Source organism: Natrix helvetica (genome assembly GCF_964273705.1).
Source record: "Natrix helvetica genome assembly, chromosome: 7".
NCBI lineage: Eukaryota > Metazoa > Chordata > Lepidosauria > Squamata > Natricidae > Natrix > Natrix helvetica.
In genome coordinates, this window is record NC_138558.1 from 11120249 (window position 1) to 11144294 (window position 24046).

General features: G+C 39.1%; 1 protein-coding gene across 4 annotated transcripts in view; it reads right to left on the reverse strand.

The window, feature by feature from the left end:
- Positions 1–24046, reverse strand: part of TMEM150C (transmembrane protein 150C) — a 47136-nt gene that overhangs the window by 16705 nt on the left and 6385 nt on the right. For 2 of the 4 annotated variants that reach the window (XM_081959233.1, XM_081959231.1), the window contains exons 3-6: positions 11849–11926; positions 8239–8432; positions 4287–4368; positions 1999–2052 (exon numbers count right to left, since the gene is read on the reverse strand). In XM_081959233.1, coding sequence (XP_081815359.1) covers positions 1999–2052; positions 4287–4368; positions 8239–8359 — 257 coding nt within the window. In that variant the 5' untranslated portion in view covers positions 8360–8432; positions 11849–11926. Of the gene's footprint in view, positions 1–1998; positions 2053–4286; positions 4369–8238; positions 8527–11848; positions 11927–24046 lie in introns of all 4 variants that reach the window. The other 2 variants (XM_081959232.1, XM_081959234.1) reach the window with 2 other exon arrangements.

Here is a 24046-nt window from a genome sequence, read left to right on the forward strand (position 1 = left end):
GCTAAAGCCTCCGGGTGCTCTTCAAGGGCAGCCCCATGTAGAGAGCATTGCAGTAGTCCAGTCTTCTACAGCAGTCTTCTCCAGTCTGGGGCATCTCAGCATGTGGACTTTAACTCCGAAATTGTCAGCAATGTTGAGGGTAGGGGAACTTTAGAAATGTGAGATGGGGGGGGGTTACTTTTCACCCTAAATAACAATTTCTAGAACTTCTGCTTCTGAACCCTCAGGAAATTCTTCTTATGAGGTACTCTCCAACTTTAAGATGCCCCAAGTCTCCTTCTGCCTTTGCTTCTCCCACCAGTTTCTACCCTCTTGAGAGCCGGTTTCCATTTTTAAATGTAGTTGTTTGGATACGTATCCAAACATGGAGAGCCATGATGCAAGGGCATACATCAAATAAGTCTTCTCATAAGGTGTCCTTCACAACAGCACTCAGAACGGGGCTTATAACTCGATTCTTCTCCCTGAATTGTGGGGTTATTGGTGGTCTCTGAGTTTGGTGGTTTTCTTGCAACAAAAGCCACCAAGTTCAACCATAATGTAAATATAAGGATACTATGAACAAATTATTATTGTTACAACTGTGAGTACAACTGTTATTACAGACTATCTCCCTATATCAGTGGTGGGTTCCGGATTCCATTCCAGCCCCGGTGTCACCCACATGGACGTGTGCTGCATGCACATGCGTCGTACTTGCCTGCGACGCTTCCGCAAACCTTTGCAATGCTCCAGCTGCTCGGCGGAGCAGTGCGCAGGCACCGTACACACCATGCTCCCGTGTGCAGAAGCGCCAAAAGCTTAAAGCACAGGTAAGCAGCTCGGGCAGGTGGGTGGGCCCTCCGGAGCACCGGAACGGAACGGTACCCAGTGTCCCGGGCAGGCTTCGGTACACCCTTACCGGGGCGTACCGCCTGCAACCCACCACTGCCCTATACTGTGATTCCATCTCTCCTTGTCCTCATTCTTCTTAGAGTTTCCTTTTTAAAATTTTCTATATTAATGCAGAGGTTACATGCTGGAGAGCAGGTTTACAAGGCGTGATGATAATCAAGACCAGCTCCATTCCTTGGGCTCCCATTTGGTAACTGGAACCTTGCCCCAAAAACAAACCGAAGAAGAAAAAAGTAGACTCTTATGTTCTAGGGCTCAAAAACCAGTGGTGAAATTCAATTTCTTTTACTACCGGTTCTGTCGGCATGGCTTGGTGGGTGTGGCAGGGGAAGAATACTGTAAAATCTCCATTCCCTCCCCACTCCTGGGGAAGGATATTGCAAAATCCCTATTCCCACCCCACTCTGGGGCCAGCTAGAGGTGGTATTTGCCGCTTCTCCGAACTACTCAAAATTTCTGCTACCGGTTTTCCAGGACCTGTCAGAACCTGCTAAATTTCACCCCTGCCCAAAGCTTGGAGAGGCTAGTGACCAAATGCACAATCAAATAAGCTGAACATCTAATATTTGTTTTCTTTTACTTTCAATGCACCCACCCTTGAGTTCTTTGCATTATATTGAGTTATTAGCAGAGAATAGGTTAACGCCCATGAAGTTCTCGGCTATGACTGGCAAGTGCTTCAGAGTCAGTTCCTCAAACTTCCTTATTCAAAGTGGACGGGAGCAAAATTATAGCACTTATCTGCAATTTTTTAAAGCAGCCATGTCTTTTTTCTGGGATCAGGCAACTAGCATCCCCAGGAAAGACATGGCTACTTTAAAGAGTTACGTGATAACGTTCGGAGACTTGTGTGTTTCAAACAGCTCTTGGGAATTAAATCCAAAGCACCGCATAGCCTTTTAAAAAACACTAACATATATACTGGAACTCAAGTTAATAAAAAAAAAAGGCTTATGAAAAGGGAAGCTAATTCTATTTTATTACACCAGTTGGTGGCCACAGAATAAAAGCTGCGTATATTGTTTTGGAAATGAACCCGGTGAAGCCTTCAAATGCCAAATAAGAAGAAAGGAAATAAATGTTTTTTTAAAATGCGTGTTTTACCTGTCTGGCGTATCTAGTGGACGGATTTTGTTGTCTTCTACTGCTATAAAATATCTGTCAAAAATAGGAAAGGAGAAGAATAGGAAATGTTAATACAATTATATCTCACAAAGAAAAAGGAAGGATATGTAAAGCTATTGGAACTAGGAGCTGGCAGGAAAGTATTTAGGAGAGAGTCAGGAAGAAGCATATGTGGGGGAAAAGTGATGGACTGAGAGGCAGGAAAAGACCAAGAAAGTTACATTTGGGTGGAGTTGATAAATTCCTCTAAAAAGAGGAAGACGAGAAGTTTAAAGAATTAAGGACAATTACAGGTAGTACTCGAGTTACCACCACAACGGAGCCCAAAATGCATGTTGCTAAATGAAACATTAGTTGAGTTTTGGCCCATTTTACGACCTTCCATCGTTGTTCAATGAATCGCTGCAGTTGTTAAGTTAGTAACAGGGTTGTTAAGTGAATCTGGCTTCCCTATTGGCTTTGCTTGTCAGGACGTCACCAAAGGTCACCAAACATGACCCCAGGACATCGCAGCCATTATAAATATGAGTCCCTTGCCAAGCATCTGAATTTTGATCTTGTGACCATGGGGATGCTACCATGGTCGTAAGCGTGAACAAAGGTCTTCAGTCACTTTTTTCAGTGCCCTTGTAACTTCGAACGGTCGCTAAATGAACTGTTGTAAGTCGAGGACGCCCTGTAATGAAGTGGCACATGGGTGTTATAAAAACTAGACTAACTAAAATAAATGGAAAGATATGGAGATGTATAAGGTAAAGGTAAAGGTTCCCCTCTCACATATGCGCTAGTCCTTCCCGACTCTAGGGGGCGTTGTGCTCATCTCTGTTTCAAAGCCGAAGAGCCAGTGCTATCCGAAGATGTCTCCGTGGTCATGTGGCAGGCAAGACTAAACGCCGAAGGTGCACTGAACACTGTTACCTCCCCACCAAAGGTGGTCCCTATTTTTCTACTTGCATTTTTTACGTGCTTTCGAACTGCTAGGTTGGCAGAAGCTGGGACAAGTACAGATATAATATAATAGTAGAGTTGGAAGGGACCTTGGAGGTCTTCTAGTCCAACCCCCTGCCTAGGCAGGAAACCCTATACCGTTTCAGACAAATAGCTATCCAACATCTTCTTAAAGACTTCCAGGATTGGGGCATTCACAACTTCTGGAGGCAAGCTGTCCCACTGATTAATTGTTCTAACTGTCAGGAAATTTCTCCTCAGTTCTAAGTTGCTTCTTTCCTTGGTAACGGGAGCTCACTCTGTTATGCGGCGCTAGGGATTCCAACCACTGAACTGTTGACCTACTGATCGACAAGCTCAGCATCTTAGCCACTGAGCCACCGTGTCCCGTACAGTACACCGTACACCGTGTACAGTAGTGAAGTTATAGATAGGTTCTCTTTTTTCCTATGTCATACTTCAGGTTTCTCAGCTTCATAATTTATTACTTTTTACTTTCATCCTGCTCTTGCATAACACTGATTTCCCCAGGGAAAAGCCATGAGCTGTCAAGGAAAGCCATGGCTTCCTGTGACTTCCTTTGACAATCAAACACAGAATAAGCTCTAATTTACTATTAAGGAGTCTTTGCTCTATTGTTTGCTTCTGCTTAAAACATCTAGCCATCTTGGGAAAATAGGTCAGTAATAACATCTGCTGACAACTTATGATAGAAAATGTGATTTAGATCTCCTGACTAACCTTTTGCATACTTCCCAGGGTGGCAAACCGTATCCAGATAAAATATTGCATAAGGTAAAAATTGTAAATTAAACAATGCAGAACAGAACATGTTTTCCAGTTTTGCTTATGTTGCATAACTTTGCACATTACCATCACATTTGAATTGCAGACAAGGTGCTTAATTTCTTGCATATGTTTGCATGGTTTTTGTCAGTGGCATTGCTTATATTGGCAAGGCAATATTGTTCAACCTCAATACACAACAGGCTTAGGAGATGCTAATTTTGCATCGGAATTGCAAAAATATAAAGACACAGACTGGGGGATCCACAGCCCTGGGATCTTGACTGAAAACACTTCCAGGCAAATGTATTATGCAACCATTTTACCTCATTCAAAGAAAGTTATCTCATTCAAAGAAAAGCATTCCAAGAAAGAGATTTGATTATAACAATGTTGATTGGGTAGAATGGTGCTTGTGGTGGCAATATTTTCAGTCAAGATCTGCTGGAAACAGGTTGTGACTTCTATTATTTGACAGACCTATTTTGGGTCAAATAATCTTCCTTCCAGAAACTACAGCAAAGGGTACTTACACAATCCACAGTCCCGATGAAGTAAACAACGTCAAGACAAGCGGTAAGAACATCCATACACTGCATTTCTTCCCATCCATGCCTGAAAACAAACAAGAAAATAGGAAATGAACTAAGCTATGTTGAATGGAAGTTGACAAGCTCATTGGCTGAAGACATATTTTTTTGCTAAGCACAAAGAAAGTCTTCTCCATGTAGAAAAGAAGGACTAGGGGAGACATGATAGCAATGTTCCGATATCGCAGGGGCTGCCACAAAGAAGAGAAAGTCAAGCTATTCTCCAAAGCACCTGAGGGCAGGACGAGAAGCAATGGGTGGAAACTAATCAAGGAGAGAAGCAACTTAGAATTGAGGAGAAATTGCCTGACAGTTAGAACAATTAATCAGTGGAACAACTTGCCTCCAGAAGTTGTAAATGCTCCAACATTAGAAGTTTTTAAAGAACATGTTGGAAAACCATTTGTCTGAAGTACTGTAGGGTTTTTTGCCTAAGCAGGGGGTTGGACTAGAAGACCTCCAAGGTCCCTTCCAACTCTGTTATTCTATGATTCTAGAATATGAATGATGCAGCTCTTTGCCCATCTTGCTTCTTTATCTCATTGGGATCTCCTTTTCCCCCCCTCTCTGGAGCGATGTGATGTGATTTTATCTGATTCTGTGCAGATGAGGAAATGGGGCCGTGTTGTTATGATTATTATTTTTATTTATTTGTATCCCACCTTTATTATTTTTACACATAACTCAGGGCAACAAACATATCCAAACATACCTTCTTCCTCCCATTTTCCTCACAACAGCAGCCCTGTGAGATGAGTTGGATTGAGAGAGAGTGACTGGCCAAAAGTTACTTAGCTGCCTTACATGGCAAAGGTGGGACTTGAACTCACAGTCTCCTACTTTCTAGTCTGGTGCCTTAACCACCAAACCAAACTGGTTCTTAAATTAAAAACACAAAGCATCATAATCTGGTTGCTCAAACCTCTACCTGGACACTATAATCCAGGGGTGTCCAAACTTGGGAACTTTAAGACTTGTGGACTTCAACTCCCAGAATTCCCCATGCTGGCTGGGGAATTCTGGGAGTTGAAGTCCACAAGTCTTAAAGTTCCCAAGTTTGGACACCCTTGCTATAATCTATCCCAGTGTTTCTCAGCCTTGGGCATTTAAAGATTTGTGGACTTCAACCCGCAGAATTCTCAAGGTTAAAGTCTACCTATCTTTAAGTTGTTAAACTTGAAATAGACTACTCTATCCATTCTCAGCATTTATCTTCCATTCCCCAAAACTGGAATGGAGAAACATCATGCAGGAATTAATTAATTTCAGATGTAAATGATGGGGAAAATATGAGAAGGACTCTTTCCAACCAGGGAACTTCCCGCCTTGATTACTGCCTTGATTACTGCAATGCTCTCTACATGGGGCTCCCCTTGAGATGCACCCGAAGGCTCCAGTTGGTTCAGAATGCAGCCGCGCGGACAGTTATGGGGAGTACCAGGTACTCCCATGTAACACCACTTCTGCGCGAGCTGCACTGGCTGCCTGTGGCTTTTCGAGTGCGTTTCAAGGTGTTGATTGTCATCTTCAAAGCGCTCCATGGCTCGGGACCTAGCTATTTGCGAGATCGCATTCTACCCCATACATCCCTACGACCAATCCGCTCACACAGGGAGGGTCTACTCCGGGTACCTTCCGCTAGACAATGCGGGCGGGCGGTGCCCAGGAGTAGGGCCTTCTCTGTGATGGGCCCAACCCTCTGGAACGAACTCCCCCCTGATATTAGAACTACTGTTGATCTCCGCTCCTTCCGTAAGAAACTCAAGACCCACCTGTTCCGACTAGCCGGCCTGGCCTAATTGTAATCACAAGTACAATCTATTACTGACCTTCCTGGATGGCTTTTTAATATTGTAAATTTTGGGGTTTTAATTTGGTTTTAGACTGTTTTTAACTAGAAATGAGTTCGGGCATTATACAGACCGTATGTTTATGTTGGTTGTCTAATGTTTGTTGTCCTGCTTTGTTGTTTTTACATGTACTGTCTGTACACTGCCCCGAGTCCCTGCGGGGAGAGGGGGGCGGTATATAAATTTAATAAAACTCAAAACTCAAACTCAGGGAAAGATTATCAACTCATTGGTGCATTCTTGGTAATTCTGTGTGGCATCCAGAAGGCAAGACTGCAATTACTCATATCACACCGTTAATTTGTGCCAAGGTTAAAAATATTGCCTAATATGCTAATCTTGCTTTGTTTAAACTTTGGTAAGAGGGTGTTTTTTTTTTTTTGTAGCTCAGACACAGTTGTGCAAATCCTATTCATGTGTTTAGTCTGCAGTTTAATATATTATGCAAAGCTAGAAAATGATTAAATTCAGTAACTAACTAGGCTAAGCATGAGTGAACACAGCTATATATTCAACTAAGTTATTTGCTACTAGGCAAGCAACTGAATGGTTTAAAATTGCCTCCTCATATTACCCGTCCTTCAAACAAGGAGCATTTAAAGCACGTTTTACATAAAACATGATGAATACACATATGTAAAAGCAATAGTCTGGCCTATATTTTGTTTCAAGGATTCAAATAACGTTCCTTTCTTTGCAAAACTAGTATAGAGAGGGTTCCCCTCCCATGCAACGTATAGTCATTTTTTTTATTGGCAACACCTTTCAAGTAGTAATAGCAATACTTTTAATTAGCACATGCTTATAACTAGTGAAATGACTAAATCAAAACAGGCACATCAAAATTATATATAAACTAATATAAAAATAAAAGAGTATTGCAATCAAGGTAAGATATTCCCAATACAGTACAACAATCAACGTAAAAACATTTAATATTACCAAAAATTTAGTATAAACATTTAGCATATGAGAGAAAGAAAAAGAAAATGAAAGTAGGTGGGTTTTTTTTTTCAGTTTTAAAGAGTGCTATGAAAAGAAGTGGTTTTCATTTTAAATTTCTGGAAATGGACTAAATGGAAAAAGCCCTAAAACATGAAATGGCCATTTTAAAATGAGGAAAAAAACACGATTGCATTATCAATGCAAATATTCAAAAGCATGGATGGTAATTAATTATTTTTCAAATAATGGAATGTTTGAAGGCAGACTCCATATTTTAAATGATGACTAAGAGATCCAACCAAGATAGGGATGGATTAAAAATAATAATAATAATGGGATTTGGTGAAAAATTCATGACCAGTTTGATTCACCAACATACTTTAACTGGTTTCTTACTAACCTAGCAGTCAACATTAGACTGAAGCTCAGACCTTCACCTGTATTCCAATGTACGTTTGTTACCTGGAAAAATGAAGACTGTTTTCTCTATGTAATTTCCACGCTTGATTTCCAAGCAAGGTGCAGATCATTTCCTAATCAGATTTTCCCTAATTCCTTCCAAACCAATCCTCAATCCTTGCATATTAACTAACAATTAATTGAAGCTGTTACTGAACTTTAGGAAAGAGGCCATCACTGACAGCCAGCCATTTCTGTCTCATTCTGTCTAATATCTTTATTAAGAAATTGCTATGGGTCTTAACTTTTAATTCAGACAACACTGCTGAATGCCTCAATTTTGCAGCTATGAACTTCCTCTTATGGGTTTCTATCAAGTTTCCATGCCTCTCTTGTGACCCAATGTGGTTCTTGGCTTGGAAATTTAGAAAGCAGAATTACTGGGTGAAGCTAGGAAAAACCCATTCTACAGTTCCCATTTATGTGGCATTGTGGAATTTTTATTTATTTATTTAACTGTATAGCACTTGTGACATTTTATGGAACAATGCCCTCCTATTATGGCCAATAAAGGGTATTTTAATGTTGTTTAGTTATACATCACCTGGAGTCACAAAGTCAGCAGAGTTAGAAAGGAAAGTAGTCTAAGAAGATGGAGAGGTCATATCTGGATCTCAAACCTTCATCGTAAACTCACTCACATGGAGAGCATCGCCTGGACCTTCTGATTGGCTGAGGCCGTGTTGGCATCAACTTATCCTTTGTGACTTCAGTGGCATTTTTAGGGCTCTCTGGCGTCTGCTTTTGCTCAAGGTGGGCCATCCCGAGGCAGTCTGGAAAGCTGGTGCACCAATTGCACTGCTTCTTGTCTTAGTGTGCAAGGGTGGAATTAAACCTGAGGAGAAAGGGCGTTGCACCTGTATCTTTCCTCCGTTCCCCCCCCAAAAAAACAGGGGCTATGGGTTGGGCAGCCACAGGAGAGATGGATGCTGCAATGTGAAAAGTAGATAAATACAACACAATGCAATTGAGAGGGTTGTGGTTAATCTACAAAGAGCTTTATTGCTCAGCGTTGGGTGAAGTGCCAGACCATAACTCTCTATTGATGTTGACCTGAGCATTTCGTTCAGCCTGGGAGAAACACCTGGCTGTCCCTCATTTTTAGGAGATGGGCTGATGACTTTTGGAAGTGTTTTTCCATAATGGGTCTGGCTTCCTGGAATGACCTCCCATGGAAGGTCTGGTTGGCCCCAATGTCCCCCCTCCAAAAACACCTGGAAATTGGTTTTTTTTGAAATAGTTAAGAGGTCCGTAAGGGGCATGCATAAGCGTACCAACGTGCCTACTATCCCTGTCTTAATGTTTCTTTTTATTCATATCCATTTCATGTATCCCAAATCATGTTTATACTTATACATGTTATCTAATACGTGCCCGATGAAATACATAAATAAAATTAAATTAAAAATTGAAAGTATTGCACTTTTATCTCGTACTATGACATTACAGTCTTCTTTCGCAAGCTGCCAAAAGTCTATTTAGTATCGCTGAGGGATAAAAAAGATTGATTAACAAGCCAAGCAAAATAGGAAGTACAATTTTAAATCCTTAGGCCTCACAAGGGGGAGAGGCAAGGGGGATTTCGACCAAGAAGCATCAGTTAATTCTGAGGAGACTGGGCAAACGAATTTATACAACGTCCTGGATTGAGGAATTTTTTTGGGGGGAATGGGGCAATCTTCTAAAGGAAACCAATACAATAAAATAAATAAATATATAACCAAGGCAATATGGCAGCTGCTGGGGAGAAAAAAATTACTCTCCTAATTCAACATTTGCCTCCTTAGCTTGTCAGGAATGGATCTGAAGAGGACTTGTCTTCACACAGGCCTAGATTTTAAATTGAGTAGATCAAATTCAATGGTGGGCTAAATTACTTTGACTTTCATTCCTTATTTTTTAAAAATTAAGTATCCTTTAAATAACGCTCAGCTCCAGGGGACTTCATGAACATGTCCATTATGGCTTTTTTGGCCATAATACAGAAGTCTTTTTTCCAGACTTTCCTTCCAGACTATTTTTCCATTTTCGATTTATACATAAAACTGAATTACACAAAGGGTTGCCAGGTCTGCTTCCCAAAAATAGCAGACAAGCGGGGTGGTGGTGAAGTAGTAAAAAAATAAAAACAAATGTTACAATTAAATTATATATATATATATATATATATATATATATATATATATATATATATATATATATATATATATATATATATATATATATATATATATATATATATATATATATATATATATATATATATATATATATATATATATATATATATATATATATAAATCATATATTAAATTATATACCTCAAATGATGATACATTATTGAGTGTTCAATAAACATACCTATCCAACTAAGAAAAAAGTATAATATAAAAATAATAGGTAAATGCGAGTTAAGAAAAATAGTATGTAAATAATTTTATATACTTTTATTAAATGTCTTGTGAAACAATTGAGTATGATTAATAATTTTTTTCGGAGAATCGAGTTCAATGGATATTCGATCTTTGTCTCATTCTAACTTATGAAAAAAAAAAGACAAAACGCGATTCTCCTATCCTTATTCTCTTAGACTGTACAGCTTTAGATTACATACCATTTCATCATAAAGCTTTTGAATAAAAAAAAATGTCCACTATTTTGTGAAAAAAAATAGTGAACATAATGTGAAAAAAGCAGACTGTCCGCTCAAATAGTGGACACCTGGCAACCCTAATTACACATACGTGTGTGTAAAATTCAGTTTTGTGTATACATTGAATGTATACACACACACACATGAACATTAAAAGCAATTAATTGAAAAGCAAGAAAAGCTAGCAAGGGCAATGACTCATGCATTTCTCTGTCTATGAGGGAAATTATTTAATACAGCACACATACCAGCACTCTGTCATCTCCAGGGATTAATTTATTCCACTTTACTGGGATTCGAACATGGGCTGTTTTTACATGTTAGGCAGTTATATTAACCTCTAAACTACAAGCTCTCCTCCCTTATCAGCTGAGCCAGGGGAATGATTAAGGGGAGCATACTGCTCCCTCCCATATTTGAGCTTTGACAAAACACCATCTATCTATCTATCATCTATCTATCTATCTATCATCTATCTATCTATCTATCTATCTATCTATCTATCTATCTATCTATCTATCTATCTATCTATCATCATCTATCTATCTATCTATCTATCTATCATCTATCTATCATCTATCTATCTATCTATCTATCTATCTATCTATCTATCTATCTATCTATCTATCTATCATCGATTTAACTATGTCAGGAAGAATTGCAAGCTTCTTTTCCAGTAGCACCCGCTTTAAAAATAAGGGCCTATTTTAATATTCACCACTGCAATGCTGCAATCTTGATACTAATTAATAGCAGTTACAAGATAACTTTTTTAAAAAAATCTATGCTTTGAGACTCATCCAGGGCCACAGATCAATGATATGTTGTTTTAAGGCACACATTTTCAACGTCATTCTTAGCCTCAGGACCTGCGTACTGGCATTGGCAAATGGCTCATGTCAGAAAATCATGGGAATGTAAGCAACCAGCTATTATTATGCCACAATTAGAGTTAATTAAGATGCATGACAGATCTCACTTTGCAAGACAAGAGATGAAGGTTTTAGCTTAATTCTGCTCTGTCAAATTTGTCTAATGCCGAAATATTTATTAGATTTTTTTAATCCCGCCTTCATTGCTTTGTAAGTTAACTCAAGGCGGCAGACATAATCCTCCCAATTTCTCACCACAACAACCTTGTGAGGTGGGATGGGCTGAGAGAATGTGACTGGTTGAAAGTCATCTGGCTGGTTTTCATGCCTAAGGCGGGACTAGAACTCACAGTCTCCTGCTATGGGTCTCCCATTCAGGTTCATGCCTAAGGCAGGACTAGAATTCACTGTCATCTGGGCGATTGGCCCAAAGTCTCCTATTCAGGTTCATGCCTAAGGTGGGACTAGAACTCACAGTCTCCTGCTGTGAATCTTCCATTCAGTTTCATGCCTAAGGCAGGACTAGAACTCACAGTCTCCTACTGTGGGTCTCCCATTCAGGTTCGTGCCTAAGGAACGACTAGAACTCACTGTCGCCTGGGCGATTGGCCCAAAGTCTCCCATTCAGGTTCCTGCTTAAGGCAGGACTAGAACTCACTGTCGCCTAGGCGATTGGCCCAAAGTCACCCAGCTGGCTTTCAGGTCTAAGATAGGACTAGAACTTACCGTCTCCTGGTTGTTAGGCCAGCACTTTAATCACTACACCAAATATCATTAGGTCATGCAGAATTGTCCCTTTAATGCCTGAAAAACAATATTTACAGAACATATCAGAACAGGCCAGAGGAGAAAAGGTGTTGGATTTGGTTCAAGTCCCAACAGCTCAATACAATACAATACAATAGTAGAGTTGGAAGGGACCTTGGAGGTCTTCTAGTCCAACTCCCTGCCTAGGCAGGAAACCCTATACCGTTTCAAACAGATGGCTATCCAACATCTTCTTAAAGACTTCCAGTGTTGGGGCATTCACAACTTATGGAGGCAACTTCTGTTCCACTGATTAATTGTTCTAACTGTCAGGAAGTTTCTCCTCAGTTCTAAGTTGCTTCTCTCCTTGATTAGTTTCCACCCATTGCTTCTTGTTCTACCCTCAGGTGCCTTGGAGAATAGTTTGACTCCCTCTTCTTTGTGGCAACCCCTGAGATATTGGAACACTGCTCTCATGTCTCCCCTAGTCCTTCTTTCTCTTAAACTAAACATATCCAGGTCCAGCTCGATAAAAGCAAGCCAGCCACTCCCTCTCAGCTCAACCCATCTCATTTAAGCAGTTGTTATGAGGATAAAATCAGAGAACTCCATGCGCCTTGAGAAAATAAGAGCATAGATTTGCAATAATTCATTTCTTTTAAAAAAAAAGTTCTATCTGATTAATCCCATGCTTTCCATTCTGAATTTCAGTGTGGTTGCATTTCACCCTCATATCTTATATTAAAAAAAATAATAAGTCTCATTCAAATAAAGCTGAGTTCCTGGTGATTTTACAAATATGTCTTCTTAGGCACAACATAGAATATCCAGATTTTCCTTCTGTATTTGTAACTCTTAAGGAGTTCCTTGTGGAATCCCCTGTAAGTACTAACAAGAAGGGTCTGAAATGTTTTGGAAAATATCTTTGAAGGACACAATGCATCTACCTGCATTTCTTGAAAGTAGACATGTTGTTTACAGGATTACAAGATTTACCCTCAGCAACTTTTTGTAATCTAAGAAAAAGCAGGCTCTGGTTAATTTTGGAGTTCAGACTAGGCAAGGCCAAGATGCCAACATCATTTCTTGTGTGCTTTGGCCAAAGGGCATAGAAGGAAGATGCCATGGTATATTAACTATAGGATTCAAATATGTTCCTGGCGATAGGAGCCCATGGTCTCTGATGTGGCAATGGCACTAGTTTGAAAGTCGTGCTATCATGCCAGGTTAAATATCTTTTTAATTGGGAAGGTTAGAAACATCTTTGTTCTCCTACAATGATTTGTACCCGTTTACATTATGCTCATTGGCTTCTAAACTAGATCATAGGTAGAGTCACCTGAATACAGAACCATAGTGAGCAGTATTTAAGCCACTGGATTCACCTCACGTCTCAGTATAGGAATCCAAATTAAAGCAACCACATATGGTGCTTGGATGTGTCTAATGAAGGGAAATCCATCATGTTTGTAGAAACTGGTCCTACAGTTGAACTATTCTTATTGTAGGACAATTTTCTTCTAATCTTTAACTGAAACCTGTCTTCTAAAATTAGTTCTTCTGGACTCAAAGGAATGGGTCTTGGCCTTCTTCTGGGTGGCATTTTTTTTCCAGCTAATTAAAAAATACTATCATTTCTGCACTTAGCCCTTTCTTTTTGAAATGAATCCTCCTCCTTAGGTTCTACAAGTTCTCTTTACAGATTTAGCTTCTAGTTCACTTTTGTCTTTTCTGAACCTGCTGCAAAATCTCTGAATCCTTCTTAAAATGTGATATCCAGAACTGGATAAGATTCAGCAGCTGAGGGCACACTAATCCAGAATAAAGGGGCACAATTAATTCCTATAATTTCTAAATTATATTGTACTTCCATTCATGCAGCTGAAAAATCTTTATTTTCGCAGTGCTGACATATGCAGTTTATAATTAACTAATACAGGAATAACTTTTTTTTTACAAGTACCACCAACTCAAAACATTCCTTTCTCCATTTTATACCTACACATTTGCTTTCTTTTATTTTAGGAAAGAAAGGAAGTCTTAAATTGTGTTCTGCTGTTTTCAGCTCTTTTATCAAGATTTTGTTAGGTTTTTATTTCTGCTTTTTAAAATATTAGCTATCCTACTGCAAATTTGATAAGCATCCCTTCCATCCCTTCCTCCAAGTCGTTAATAAAACTGAAGAAAGGGGCATATAACCATGGCAACATGTAATGCATGCTATTTGCATTTTAAATATGATGGGATTTTCTTTCCTTTTAATTGGACAATTTGCATAGGCTCCAACAAGAATAAGATTTGATCTTTTCCTCTTTAGCCTTTGCCTTGTGAAATTTCTCTCCATTATTGTAAAACAAAAATCCTCATGACGGTATTAGCCATACTAGATTGACTGCAATTCACAAATGATGCCAAAGCTTTTCATTTCTTAAGAACATCTCATCCAGCAAGATGAAAAAGAAAACAAAGCAAGAATGCAAATGCCAACAAACAATGACATTGTTTGAAACAGAACATGGAAAAATGTTATGGATGTGCAAATGAGGTACCCTCCAGCACTAACATTGTGTCATACTACCCTTGGTCTTGCCTAAAAATTCACTTTAAGGAAGAAACAAGCAGATCCGTCATAAAAATATTAAAATCCATGTGTTAAAATTAAATCTATTTCCAATCATAACAGAAGTACAGAAAAATCATAGTAGCTGGAAAAACAAGCTTTCTTAATGAAACTGGAGATCGTATTTAAATTTTGTACAGTATACATGTTAAGGCTATTGTTAGTTTAATAATAATAGGGTTATATAATTGAGCCAGTTTGGTGTAGTGGTTGAGGCACCAAGCTAGAAACCGGGAGACTGTGAGTTCTGGTCCCACCCAAGGAACAAAGCCCTTGGACCAGTCACTCTCTCTCAGCCCCAAAAAGGAAGCAATGGCAAACCACACTTCCGAAAAACATTGCCAAGAAAACTGCAGGGCAATCGCCAGATGTCAATAATAACTCAAAGGCATTAAAACTAAACTCCCCAGACTTAACAATTGTCAATAAGAAAGACAAAAAACAGTCTGGATAGTGGATATGGCAGTACCTGGAGACAGCAGAATAGAAGAAAAAGAACTGGAGAAGATAACAAAATAGAAACGGATCAACTGTGGCAAAAGAAAGCAAAGATAGTACTGATAATAATAGGCACCTTGGGTGCAATTCCCAAATAACTGGACCACCTCTAGAATATCTTAGGCATTGACAATTGCAAAAGGCAGCTTTACTTGGAATGAGTAACTTTTACTTTGGAATGTTTATCCTCCAAGGATATCTTTTAACATCACTATCAAATAACAACATCGGCCTATCCCTTGGAAAGGACTCTGTAGAAAGTCAGCGCCTACCCCCTCTTCTAGAAGAATGAAATATTTGGGGAAATATTAAAAAGGCAGAGTGTTATATTTTTCTAGATGAGAAATGGGAAAAATAAGTTTTTTAAGAGGCAGAAAGCAGCCCCCAACTTTTCTTAACAGCCCACAACAGATGTCAGCACTTAAGAAATAAAGAGCTTATTCGAAGAAGACAAGCATCTAGATTGCTCTATTCATAAGCAAATACCCTCACCCAAGAGCCAAAACAGGATGAAAGCCATTAAGCCACAATAGGAATAGAACAACACCATTTCAGAACATAAGTCCCTCCATTGCATCCCCAGAACAGTCCAAGCTTCACTTGGGAGCTCAGATAAGGTTGACAAATTAGCTCAGACAAACACCTTAGATGCCAGCTATCACCCCTACCTAACCATATGAATCTGACAACAGCCAATAAAATAAATGTTCTTGCACATGAACAGGAAGCTCAAGTGCAAAGCCCAAAAAAGTTATACAAACCCCCCACTCTCAACTCCATTTTGTCAGCTGCCCAGAATCACATGTGGTTCTGCTTCATCAATAAACCATCTTTCCAATTAATCAGCCTCCATGTTTCCAGTGTCTTTCTCCCAACTTGGAATCGAACCAGATGGATATTTCTTCCCACAACTCGATAGGTGGATAAATATGCCAAATCCATTCTAAACAACTGGCTGCGCGACAAACCACTACTACTAATAATAATTAATAAATAATAAAAAATAGAAGGACTATTTAACAGCCTTTTGATGAAATAACAGGGCAAATGTACCTGGCAGCAAATGTTCCTTGCAACAAATGTTACTTGAAAGAATAATCTATTTATTCATATGACTCCAGGTTGCCTTTAAACACACATACTTGAAAAGAGTTTAGAGGATTTGGGCTGTTGAATATTCTTCCAAGTATGATCCAAGTGCCACTCATCATAGATTTTTGACTTCCCTGTGGTTGTTGAAGTGATGATGTTTGGGGTTGTTTTTTCCCCCTTTCCTTAGACAAATCTGGGAGGATTAATGATTACAAGAGCAGCTCCTGTTTCTGCAACTGTATTGACCTCCCTAAGAGCAGCTCTTGGTTGTCAGGTGAGCTTGGACTGTAACTAGAATGGAAAATGTAATTTTCATTACATTTCGTTTCATTACAAATGTCATATCTTATCATCTTGAGTTTACAATTAAGAGAACTGGACTAATTATTTTACAAAGCAAAAGGAGGCCTTTTGAAGACAACTAAGTTAAAAGCTGAATATAAGAAAAAAGTAATTGAGAAGCGAGCTGAAAATTGGAAAAGCAAAGCTATGCATGGCCAATACTTGAAAAGTATTGAAGGCAAAGCTGACCAAAAGCTAACTTGGAACTAGTTAAGATCAGGAGTACTGAAAAAAGAAACAGAAGGCTTTATTTTGGCAGCTCAAGAACAAGCCTTAGCCACAAACTGCATGAAGGCAAAAATACAATATGTTACCACCAACAGCAAATGTCGCCTCTGTAATGAGAAAGATGAGACAGTCGACCACTTGATCAGCGGGTGCAGCAAAATTTCACAAACTCACTACCTACAACGCCATGACCGCGTTGCTAAGATTATTCACTGAAAATTGTGCCAAAAGTTTGGATTTGACTACAGCAAAAACCACTGGGACCATCAGGTTGAGAAGGTTTTAAAGAATGAGAGAGGCAAAATCTTGTGGGTCTTCAGAATCCAGACTGACAGGCACTTGGCCTACAACACACCTGACATAACAATAATTGAAAAGAAAAAAGTATGGTTCACTGACATTTCAATACGTGGTGATGCACGAATTGAAGATAAACAGCAAGAAAAAATCACAAAATACCAGGACTTGCAAACTGAGGTTGAGCAACTGTGGAAAAAGAAATCATGTGTTGTCCCAATTGTAATTGGAGCCCTTGGAGCAATACCTAAAGGGCTACCTCACTATTTGAAAATTCTAAATTTACCTGACTTGAACATTCTGACTCTACAAAAAACCGCCCTACTTGGAACAACTTATATCCTCCGACGTTACCCTAACAGTTCCTAGGTCCTTGGTTAGGACTCGAGCTGTTGAGCTACCAACCAGCCCCAAAGGCTGTGAATCTCACCAAAGATTAACCTAATAATAATAATATTAATAACAACAACAACTCCCCCCATGGACATCCCCTTGTTGTGAGGGACGGACTTGCAATGGTCTGATGAGGTAGAGAGTTATGTTGGCTATAGTATGTTCGACTAGAAGGTCCACCCATGCCAGTCAGAGTTTAGTGGAAAAACCAGATTAAGTCTATCTAGCAACCCGTTTAATATGGTGTGAAAACAGAAAAGGAATCCAATATTGGACCAGTCATCACAAGGGTCAACAAAAACTACATCAGATGTTACGTTCCTGGGCATCTCTTGACAAGTGGGCAATAGGGTTCAACAACAACGGCTGGGCAACCAAGGCCTTCTTCTGTAGGATTATTGGAAGAAGAAGAACTACTAGATAAGACAAAACAATGTTTGAAAACCATGCCATTACTGCATACAGATAGTCCTCGATTTATCACCACATTTGAGCCCAATGTTTCTGTTGATAAGCAAGGCGGTTGTTGAGTTGCGTCCCATTTTACATTTTAGCCACAGTTGTTAAGTGAACGCTGCGTTTGTTAAGTGAATCCTGGCTATTAAGGGAATTTAGCTTCCCCCCCAGTATACTCTTCTGGTGGGAGGCCAGTTGGGAAAGTTTCAAATGATGATCACATGTCCAGAGGTGGGTTCCTGTACCGGTTAGTACCAGTTTGCTTCGTGTGCATGTGCACATTGCTCACACATGTGCAGTTGAGTGTAATTTGTTCTGCGCATGCACAGAAGCATGCCGGCAATGGCAGAAGAGACCGGGGAATTGGTTTGGGGGCGCGGCCAGCCTGGGTCGCTGCTGGTTCTTCAACCCAGGCCAAATCACCATTACCGGTTCAGCTGAACTGGGCCGAACCAGGAGCAACCCGCCTCTGCAAATGACCCAGGGACAGTGCAATACATGCCAGTTTCCATTTTCCCACATTTTGATCTCATGACCATGGGAATGCTGCAACGACCATAAGTGTGAAAAATGGTCATAAGTCACTGCTGTTTCAGTGCTGTTGCAATTTCAAATGGTCACTAACTGGACATTTGTAAGTCGAGGACTACCTGTGTTGTAAATCAGAACCCACAAAGCAGGGGTACTTAAAGCGAATATTTGAACACTGGAAAAAGATGTTATCCAGTCTTAAATCTCATTGAACAAGCGTCAGCAGATCAAAGGAGATGCATTACCAGAAATAACATGTTCAGAGATACAAAGCTGGTTCAGAAAAATTATACAACTGGAAGACCCAAAATTAATGTTAGTAGAATAGTAGAAGAATCTTAGGTGGCAACAACTGCAAATGTAAAAGAAAGAGCTGATATGAACCATGCAAATGGTAATTTAGAAAAAGTAATAACAACAGAACAAGAATAGGCTGTCATTGAAACAAACTATAAATGCACACACACCCAAAAAGAATAATTAAAAGAAAACATTTTAACATATGCAGAATTACCAGACTGCCGGCACTGAAATGAGTGCCCTCAAAAGACCTGTCATCTATAATGAAGGATTGAATAAAGTGCTCGCAAGGATTAAAATAACATCTATTGCAGACTAATAAGTTTCCTACAGTACGATGGTGGTTATACAAGAAGTGTGTATTGAAATTATATGTACAAATAGCAAAATTATATTCTGTCCCAAAGTGGAAGATCGGACTGAAAGCCAAAATGAAAACATTAAGATCAGGTGCAAGTAATTTATAGAATATGAAAGACTCCAAAAAAAAAAAAAAGGATTGTAAGAATCAATATAAGCCTAATAAAAAAAAAATTGGCTTAGCACAAAAAATATATATATGTGAAAAAGCTTTGGAAATCTGTAAACTGTCCAGAATCATTTGGCTAGTGAGACGGGCAGTGTCTCAATTTGATAAATAATCAGATAAAATCATAAACCAACAGCAGGGAAAATTGTATGCTACGAGGCACGAATCATCCAATGTAAGCAAAATCAACTATTTCAATGACGTTGGACATAATTTTACAAAGTATAAGTGGCAATAGAAATTATGAAAATAGAAAACCAAATAAAAGGAAAGAATCCAGTCCTAGAAAGGTTTATGGGAAATTTAAAAAGGCTATAATAAAATGTTGGATGGATAAGAGAATCTGAAGATGAGCTTAGTAAAAAAAGCAAATGGAAAAATCAATAATAGCAGCAGGAATGGTTAATAATTGAGTGAAAAAGATTAAAAACTGGACAGCCCCAGAAAATGATCGGTTGCATGGCATTTGGCTCAAATATCTGACTATCCAATTATAGTTAAAATAGTTTAATTAAATATTGCATAAGGGAGACACCAGGGACAGGTTAATAACTTATCCAATTCAAAATGATTCAGCAAAGCAGACAACCCCCGGAAACTATAGGCTGATAACATGCTTGCCTACAATGTTTAAAATACTCATAAGAATAATAACAGAAACATCCTAGATTTATTTTTTAAAAAATGCCCTTCCAGAAGACTAGAAAGAAAACAAAGGGAAAAGCAGACATACAAAAGATCAACTTCTGATTGAGAAAATGGTTCTTGAGAATTGCAAAAAAATGGGGAGAGGGATTACATATGGTCTGGATTGATTATAAAAGGCATTTAATTTATTACCCCCTAGTTGGATCATCAAATGTTAGGAAAACTGCTGTTGCCAATAAAAACATGTTTGTAGAAAAAATAAGCCATGGAAGACAGAATTAGTGATTGGAAATGAAAAGATGGGCTTGTCAACATTATTATTTGTCATTGCAACATAGCTTTCTGCAACTTGGAAGAAAAGTAATCTTGGCCATGAAACAGCAATCTCACATTTGCTTTGCATGGACAATGACAAACACTTAAGGATTTTTAGCATAGATATAGCAATGGAGTTTGGCTTAGAGAGAAATGTGCTACGGTAAATAGAATTGTAGGCTAAGACACTGCTTACTGCCAGAAGTTCGATCCTGACCAGCACAAGGTCCTTCCTTCCAAGGTCAGTAAAATGAAGACCCAGATTATTGGGGGAAATATGGTGACTATGTAAACTGCTTAAGAGAGGGCTGTAAAGCACTATGAAGCAGTATATAAGTCTTAAGTGCTATTGCTATAAATCAGGGTAAAATCACAAACAGTAACGGAATTGAAACACCAAATGCCAAACCATCAGAAGCCATCAGAATGAAGTTAGAGATATCTGGGCATTTTACATTTTACTGGGCATTGGCTCACATCAAGCATGGACAAGTTAAAATTGCGATTAGCAAAGAATACACCAAAGAGGGAGAATATTGCTAATGTTAAACTGAACTGTTTGAACAAAAAGAAAAAAAAACAGTGATGACTATTCACTATGCATTACATCCTCATAGTGATATTCTTAGATTGCAGGTAGTCCTCAATTTAAGACCGCAATTGAGCCCAAAATTTCTATTGCTCCGTGAGACATTTGTTAAGTGAATTTTGGCCCATTTTACGACCTTTCTTGCCACAGCTGTTAAGTGAATCACTGCGGTTCTTAAATTAGAAACGGCTGACCCCTTGACTTTGCTTGTCGCGAAAAGTGATTGCATGAAACATGCCCGGTATCTGAATTTTAATGACATGACCACGGAGATGCTGCAACGGTCATAAGTGTGGGGAAAACGGGCAGGAGTCAGTTTTTTCAGTGCTGTCCTAACTTTGAACAGTCACTAAATCAGGGATGTCCAAACTTGGCAACTTTAAGACTTGTGGACTTCAACTCCCAGAATTCCCCAGCCAGCAGAGCTGGCTGGGGAATTCTGGGAATTGAAGTCCACAAGTCTTAAAGTTGCCAAGTTTTGGCACCCCTGCACTAAATGAAGTGTTGTAAGTTGAGGACTAACTGTATACGTGCCCTGCAGAAATGGAGGCAGAGGTTTACATCAAGTCAAATGAAGTATCCAAGAAAAAAAGCAAGAATTGGCCCATTATATAAGGGATAACCAAGGCATGCACTGATGCAAGTTAAAAATTGGAACTTAGTCTACAATAAATTAAAAGTAAATATCAAAATAATTTGATAGAAATACAAACAGAATGCTGGCAAGGAAAAGCATCACATAGTCAATTTCTAAAAAAAACATGGAAGGGACAGTGAATAAAGATAAAATCTGGCTTACCACTGGAACATTAAAAACAGATACGGATAGCTTGATTTTGGCTGCATAAGAGCAAGCTATCCGAACAAGTGCAATCAAAGCCAGAACTGAAAAATCATCAAGTAATTCAAAGTACAGATTGTGCAAAAAAGCAGAAGAAACACATGACATACTGAATTTATGCAATAGCTGTAAAAACTGTCATGTGCCATTAATGAAAAATTGGTGGGAACAGATAGTTGAAAAATGAGGTTAAAATATTGTAGGATTATTAACCCAGATACAACTGAGGTAAAGAAGAAGAAAGTATGGACTGATGAGGCAATACCAGGAGATAGTAGAACAGAAGACAAAGAATTGGAGAAGATCACAAAGTATCAAGATCTGAAAATCAAAACTGAAAGATTATGGCTTAAGTCTATTGTGGTTGGCCCAGGGGTTAAGTCAGTGCACTGGGTACCACATCCATAAATCTCAGATGGCACTTAAAAAATCTGGGCATTGACAAAATTTCCATCTGTCAATTGCAAAAGTCCACACTGCTCACATCAGCACATATATTGTGCTGATACATTACGACATCCGGGTTTTTGGGAAGATGCAGATGAAGGCCAAGATAACTAAAGAACTGGCAGCTTTGTGCTTCCTCCAATTCAAAATGCTCCTAAATTTGCACTACAGCCAGCATGCTGACTAGGAAATTCTGGAAGTCCACACACATCTTCAAGTTTCCAAGATTGAGTAACAGTACCCTTAGAAAAACATCTACTTCTGCTTCATTGACTATGCTAAAGCCTTTGATTGTCTGGATCACAACAAATTGTGGCAAGTTCTTAAAGAGATTGGAGTACCAGACTATCTTATTTGTCTCTTGAGAAACCTATGTGTGCATCATGAGAAAGGCAGAGCTAAATGAATCAAAATTAAGAATTTTGGAATTTGGAATTAAGATTGCTGGGAGAAATATCAGATCTGCCTCAGATATGCAGATGATACCACTCTAACGGCAGAAAGTGTAGAGGAACTAAAGAGCCTCTTGATGTGGGTGAAGAGGGAGAGTACAAAAGCTGGCTTGAAACTCAACATTAAGAAAACTAAACTAAGATCATGGCATCCGGCCTTCTCAATTCCTGGCAAATAGATGGGGAAGAAATGGAGGTAGTGACAGATTTTATTTTCCTGGGCTCCAAGATCACCGCATATGGGGGCTGCAGCCAAGAAATTAAAAGACGCTTGTTCCTGGGGAGGAAAGCGATGGCAAATCTAGACAGCATATTAAAAAGCAGGCATATCACTCTGCCAACAAAAGTGTGTATAGTTAAGGCTCTGGTTTTCCCAGTTGCAATGGATGGCTGTGAAGGTTGGACCATAGGAAAGGCTGAACGCTAAAGAATGGAGGCCTTTGAACTCTGGTGCTGGAGAAAACTCCTGTGAGTCCCTTGGACTGCAAGACGATCCAACCGGTCAGTCCTAGAGGAGATCAACCCTGACTGCTCCTTAGAAGGCCAGATCCTGAAGAGGAAACTCAAATACTTTGGCCACCTAATGAGAAGGAAGGACTCCCTGGAGAAGAGCCTCATGCTGGGAAAGATGGAGGGCAAAAAAAGAAGGAACAACAGAGAATGAGGTGGCTGGATGGAGTCACCAAAGCAGTCGGTGTGAGCTTAAATGGACTCCAGAGGATGGTAGAGGACACGAAGGCCTGGAGGAACATTTTTCATGGGGTTGTGATGGGTCGGATACAACTTTACAACTAACAACCCTTAAAAACCCTAGGATTTTATAATCCAGCTTGGAATTCAAAATTAAGGAAAATGTAGAAGGCAGGGAAGAATAAACACTACAGAATAAACAACCGAGTCAGATTTGTGCAGTGATTAAGTGCAAGATGACAAATCATTTATTAATTTTATATTAATTCCAGAAAAGAAATGATTAAAAGCTTGTCACATTGTTTAATTGAAATGCTGCTTTTTCCACAGGTCAAGGCCATGTTCCCCGTACTTCTTCCCATTTCTCACACAACAACATCTCTCTGAACTATCACATCAAGCCAATCCATTCTATTTGACAGACATTAAACTCACTTCCAGTTTACAAAACCAGCACTCAGATTTTTGTGTTGTTGTTTTTTTAAAAAAAGCCAGAAAAAGAAAAAGAAACAAGTTTCCAGGAAGCCTTAAAAGTCCCTATATATTGTGCCAAAAAGCAAACACATGTAATGTTTCAAATCCTGAATTCTGCCAATTTCACACAATCGCAGACTTTTGAGAGCTCTGGTTTCTCCCTCAGTAATTTATTCTGATTGCACAATATGCTTCTTTGAAATTATCTGGAGGGCTGTAAAAAGCAAAATTAGACAGAGACAGTGATCCAGTCCAAATAGCAGAGTAAAGTAGCCTGCAGATTAGAATATAGAATATAGTTAAGGACCATCCTAACTCCTATCTGTAATAACAGATTGCTTTATGAATATCGTATGTCAACCACACAGGCCTGTGTGTTATCCAAACCCACATTAGTGGTTAACTTATGATTAAGCAGCCATTATTCCTCCAGGA